The sequence below is a fragment of the Merops nubicus genome, unplaced genomic scaffold, assembly GCF_000691845.1.
Source record: "Merops nubicus isolate BGI_N331 unplaced genomic scaffold, ASM69184v1 scaffold904, whole genome shotgun sequence".
Taxonomy (NCBI): Eukaryota; Metazoa; Chordata; class Aves; order Coraciiformes; family Meropidae; genus Merops; species Merops nubicus.
The window spans coordinates 2361-6686 of record NW_008604630.1 but is presented as its reverse complement, the minus strand read 5'-3'; the positions used below and the strand labels follow the sequence as shown (position 1 = coordinate 6686).

The window sequence follows — 4326 nt, the reverse complement described above, 5'->3', positions numbered from 1 at the left end:
ACAAGCTCACCGCAGCTAATGCCTTTAGTCAGGATAAGGCTCTGTCTGCTGGACTAGAAGTTTAAACTCTGGCTCCAGAGAAAACTGCTCATCTTAGAGTGTTGACTTCCTGATTGTGAGTTAACTCTGTTCCAACTTTCCCCCTTAAAAATTCAGTAAAGCTTTGCTGTAGGATGTTTTCTGGGGAAAAAAGGACGGAGAATTTAATCCCGCTTTGCAGAAATATTCAGACTGAAGTTGCTATCATCTGTCTTTGCTCTTCTTGAAGGAAGCATTTGAGGAACACAAACCAAGCCCTTAACTAACTAAACAAAGTACAGCTGATAGAAAACATCACACATAGTTTGCCAGCAGGAGGAGAAAGCAGCAAACACACCTGAACACATTCCTGCCTGTTGCGCAAGCGCCGCAGGAGGCATTCGTGCCAAGGCAGAGTGGTTGAGCAGAACCCACAGCAAATGTCAGCCTGGAATCTCCTGCCTTTCCTAACACCCATTTTCCTTCTCTTGCTGAAGTATGTGCTCTGCAAGACACCACAGTGCAGTGCTTTTAGTCCAGTATGTCAGCTCTCTGTATGTACCTCCTGGATAATGAGGAGAATCTGTTGACGACACGTCACATTATGACAGAGTTAAGAGGGTTAGTTAGTTTAATCTGCTTCCACAGAAAGGAAGTTCATAAATATCAGGAGAAAACACAAGGTGTGTCATTGCCATGAATTAAATAATAGGGGAAAAAAAAAATACTGTCCCAGATTTTAAGATTCTCAATAGCAGCCTAATACCGTAAATTTATTGAGAAGAAAATCACTTTGCAAAACTGGAATACAATTGGTTTACCAGAGTTTGGTTTTGTTTTTTTATCATTTAAAAATCATTTAATAACAGGCCTGACCATAAAATAGTGGCACAACAGAACTGTAGGTTGCAAATGTGACGTGGAATGCATAGAACCTCCAGGGCAGACCAGCCACAGCAAATACAACAGGCATTAATCACGAGTGTAAATTCACTTTCATAATTGGCTTTTTCTTCTAGAAGAGGGTGCATATAAATATTATAGAGAAAAACCTTTAAAAAACATTGGTTTATTTTTCAGAAATGCTGGAAGGGCTTTCAGCTCAGTCAGAATTGAGTAGGTTTGTTGGGCCAAAACTGCCCTTTTCTGATTCCTAAAGTTTCCTATGCTTGTTATGAAAAAAAAACCCCATCATTGATGATTAGGTGGTAGAAAATGGTGAAAAACAGCAACTAAGAAGCTAATTCTCAACAGATGCCATGGTGTTTCAAAGCACAGTGCTCAACAGCATTAACCTTGAGGAAGTAATGCCAGGAAGAATTTCTACTATCTTGAAAATAAAAATGAATCCCAATAGCCCCCAAACCCCAGTTCATTACCAAGCAGAACGAGTGAGTTCGACACGTGCCTACGAGGATCTCTGGATGTCAAGAGTTTGGTGGGATTTCATTTAAAAAGCAGCACAGAAGAGTAGGAATTTTAAGGAAAAGAGGACTTACAGTACATTGCCTTGGGCCTCTGTCTTCATTGAAGGTGGCAACAAGTTCCTAGATTGCATAATGCTGCTATACTTAGTTTTAGTTGAAGAGAAATACAAACCTGAAAGAGTAACAGCTACTTGCTGGTTAAAACTGATACATTTGGCATCCCAGCCCACCATCCCTGCACTGACTTGTCATTTCCCCCTCATTGCCTCCCAGGGTTATGGAACAGGGACATGCCTACCATCCAAAGTTTCCTATCCTACAACTGGAAAACTTAAGATTTGCCCAAAGTATGACTACGACCCCTAGAAATCATCCCATCATTTTAAGCACATTACATTTATGGGATAGAGCTTCACATGGTACACACAGTGCTATGTTCTTAACAATGCAACTGAAACACCATTGCCTCATCCAAACTTCTCTTCTCACTCTTACAAGCCACCAGCCAAAACCACCACATTTAGGATCTCACTTAATTCCCCTCTCCTAACAACTCTAGGAATTCCAAAAAGCAATCTGAAGAGCAGTGTTTGACATGATCCCCAACTGAACTCACAGCATGAAAAGCCACAAAAACCAGCTCTCCTGGGCAAAGAGGAAGGATGGTTGGCTGACTTGAGATACTCAACTCCCTCTCTGCTGATAGATTCTCAATCTCTCGTGGCTCTCTATTCCCAAACTAGTGGGTCCCTCTGGGTAAGGGGCTCCCTTTCCAACCCATCTCCTACCTCACTCCAACTGAACTAAAGAAAACCTGTGGAGCAGGAATATATTATCCCAACATCCTTGTCCAAAAATCTTAAGAGGAACTGTGAAAAGGGTAAAAAAAAAAAAAAAAAAGGGGGAAAAAAAAGGGAAAAAAATAAGTTAAAGTTCTGAAATCAACATCACTTTTGAGGCAACCTTTCCAGAGACCTCTTGGGTTCCTTTCTTCTCTGAAGCACCTTTTAAAGTTGTACAGTTGTAAGAAATAACTTTAACTATAGAAGCTATATGCATCTTTTAAGAATCACATTTGGATGATTATAAAAATTTATCTATTATACAACATAGGTCCAGCTACACTGAAAAAATTACACCGCTTATTGAAATACATTTCATTTTAAAAACAGACTACTAAATAGGTCTATACAAAAAACTCTAAAATAATTTCTGTAGTAAAATAAAGAGTGTGTTAGGAGAGCTACACAAACAAGACATTTTTTTGTCTTTCTTTATAATGCTCAGATATACTGTGATACGTGGCTGGCTCACTCCAGAGCCAGCACCAAAAAGCTGAAAAGAATCCATTACAATACACAGTGATACAATTAATGCTCTGTATTAATCTCACAGCCTTTCCGATTAGTACAAAGAAAACCAGGCCTGTCTCCTCTTTGAGGAGAAGTCCAGGATATAAAAGCAAGCATACCTCATCAGCTGATATGAAATTATAAAATTCCACAAGTCTCAGGATCTGAAATTTAGAAAAGTCACCAGGAAAAACACAAGCAAATTGGGTCTCAGTCCTGTTGGTTCCCAGCTTCAAACGAGCGCTGCTGATCCAAAACAGGATTTCCTTGTTTGTTAACTGATTCAAGGAGAAAAATTAGGACCTTCTGCTGGGGCTAAGAGAAAGACAAAGATCCTCACCAACTAACCCTCTGTACTTTTCCACGAGGGCACGTTTCCATGTGCATAAAGTGGGAAAAGAGCTGGCAGGAAGCAAAGATGTTAGTGGTGCTGTGCTGAACTGTTTTTTTCTGCCAGGTGTCGCAGAAAACTGTCCTCACTCTGGCCTCTGTGATTTAAAGGCTCGCTCTTAAAAAGAGCTGGAGGAGGGGGTAAATGAGGGACCGGGGGGACGGGGATGTGATGGGGGTGGTGAGGAGGGGGATGGAGGTGAAGGTGGGATGGAGGTGAGGGTGTGAATAGGGGTGAGGGATGGGGCGCGGGGGAAGCGCGCTGACGGGGTTCAGGTTGATGGGGGGAGCCGGGGCGGTGGGGGCGTTCACTACGGCAGGGACCGTGGTGGCAGGAGGAGCTGTGGAGAGGGAGATCTGGGCAGCAGCAGAGGCGTTGACGGGGCTGGTGACACGGAAGCACTTCTCCTTGTGGGCCTTGAGCATGTTGGAGAAGCGGAAGCGCTGGCCGCAGACGTCGCAGGGGTAGGGCTTCTCCCCCGTGTGCGTCCGCCGGTGCCGCTTCATGTTGGGCCTGCTGGTGAAGCTCTTGCCACAGATTTCACAGATAAAGGGCTTCTCTCCTGCCGAGCACAGATAGAGCAATCGGTGAGGCCCAGAGTATCTGCTCCTTCTCCCTTTAGCAGCTCAGGAGAACAAACGGCAGCCTGCAAGAGCTGCTGGGGCTGCTGCCTTCAGCAAACACACAGAGAGCTGTCCTGCAGAAGGCCTCACTCCCTGTGGAAGCCTCTCTCACCTCTGGATTGGCATGTGCAAAAGCTTTTTTAAGGCTTTGACCAAAAGAATAAGGAAATAAGGCTAACCTCTCATCTCCCCCCCAAGGAATCAGGACTACAGCAAGGTCCTGCGTGAACCTTTGCTGTTGGATTTTCTAGCTTGGCTAAGAGTTTTGACCCCCAGCTCCAAGGATTGGAATACAGCTGGATATATAGGGAAGTTTTTGTCCTGGAGTTACTCTTGCTTTTCTTTGATAAGTGCTTACCAGTGTGTGTCTTCATGTGCTCATCAAAGTACTGTTTCATGTTGAAATCTTTGCCACACCACTGGCACATGAACTGTTTGTGCCCGATGTGGATGCTCATGTGGGAGCGCAGCTGGTACTTGTACTGAAACCTCTCATCACAGTTCTGCAACAGGGA

The 4326-nt window shown here is 43.8% G+C and overlaps 1 protein-coding gene across 1 annotated transcript in view; it reads right to left on the bottom strand.

Moving 5' to 3' along the window:
• Positions 1–2367: 2367 nt before the first annotated feature.
• LOC103771733 (zinc finger protein 652-like) overlaps positions 2368–4326 on the bottom strand; it is a gene marked incomplete at its 5' end in the record, with an annotated part of 3865 nt that continues 1906 nt past the window's right edge. The window contains 3 exon segments of the mRNA XM_008939038.1: positions 2368–3413; positions 3416–3750; positions 4170–4314. Coding sequence (XP_008937286.1) covers positions 3219–3413; positions 3416–3750; positions 4170–4314 — 675 coding nt within the window.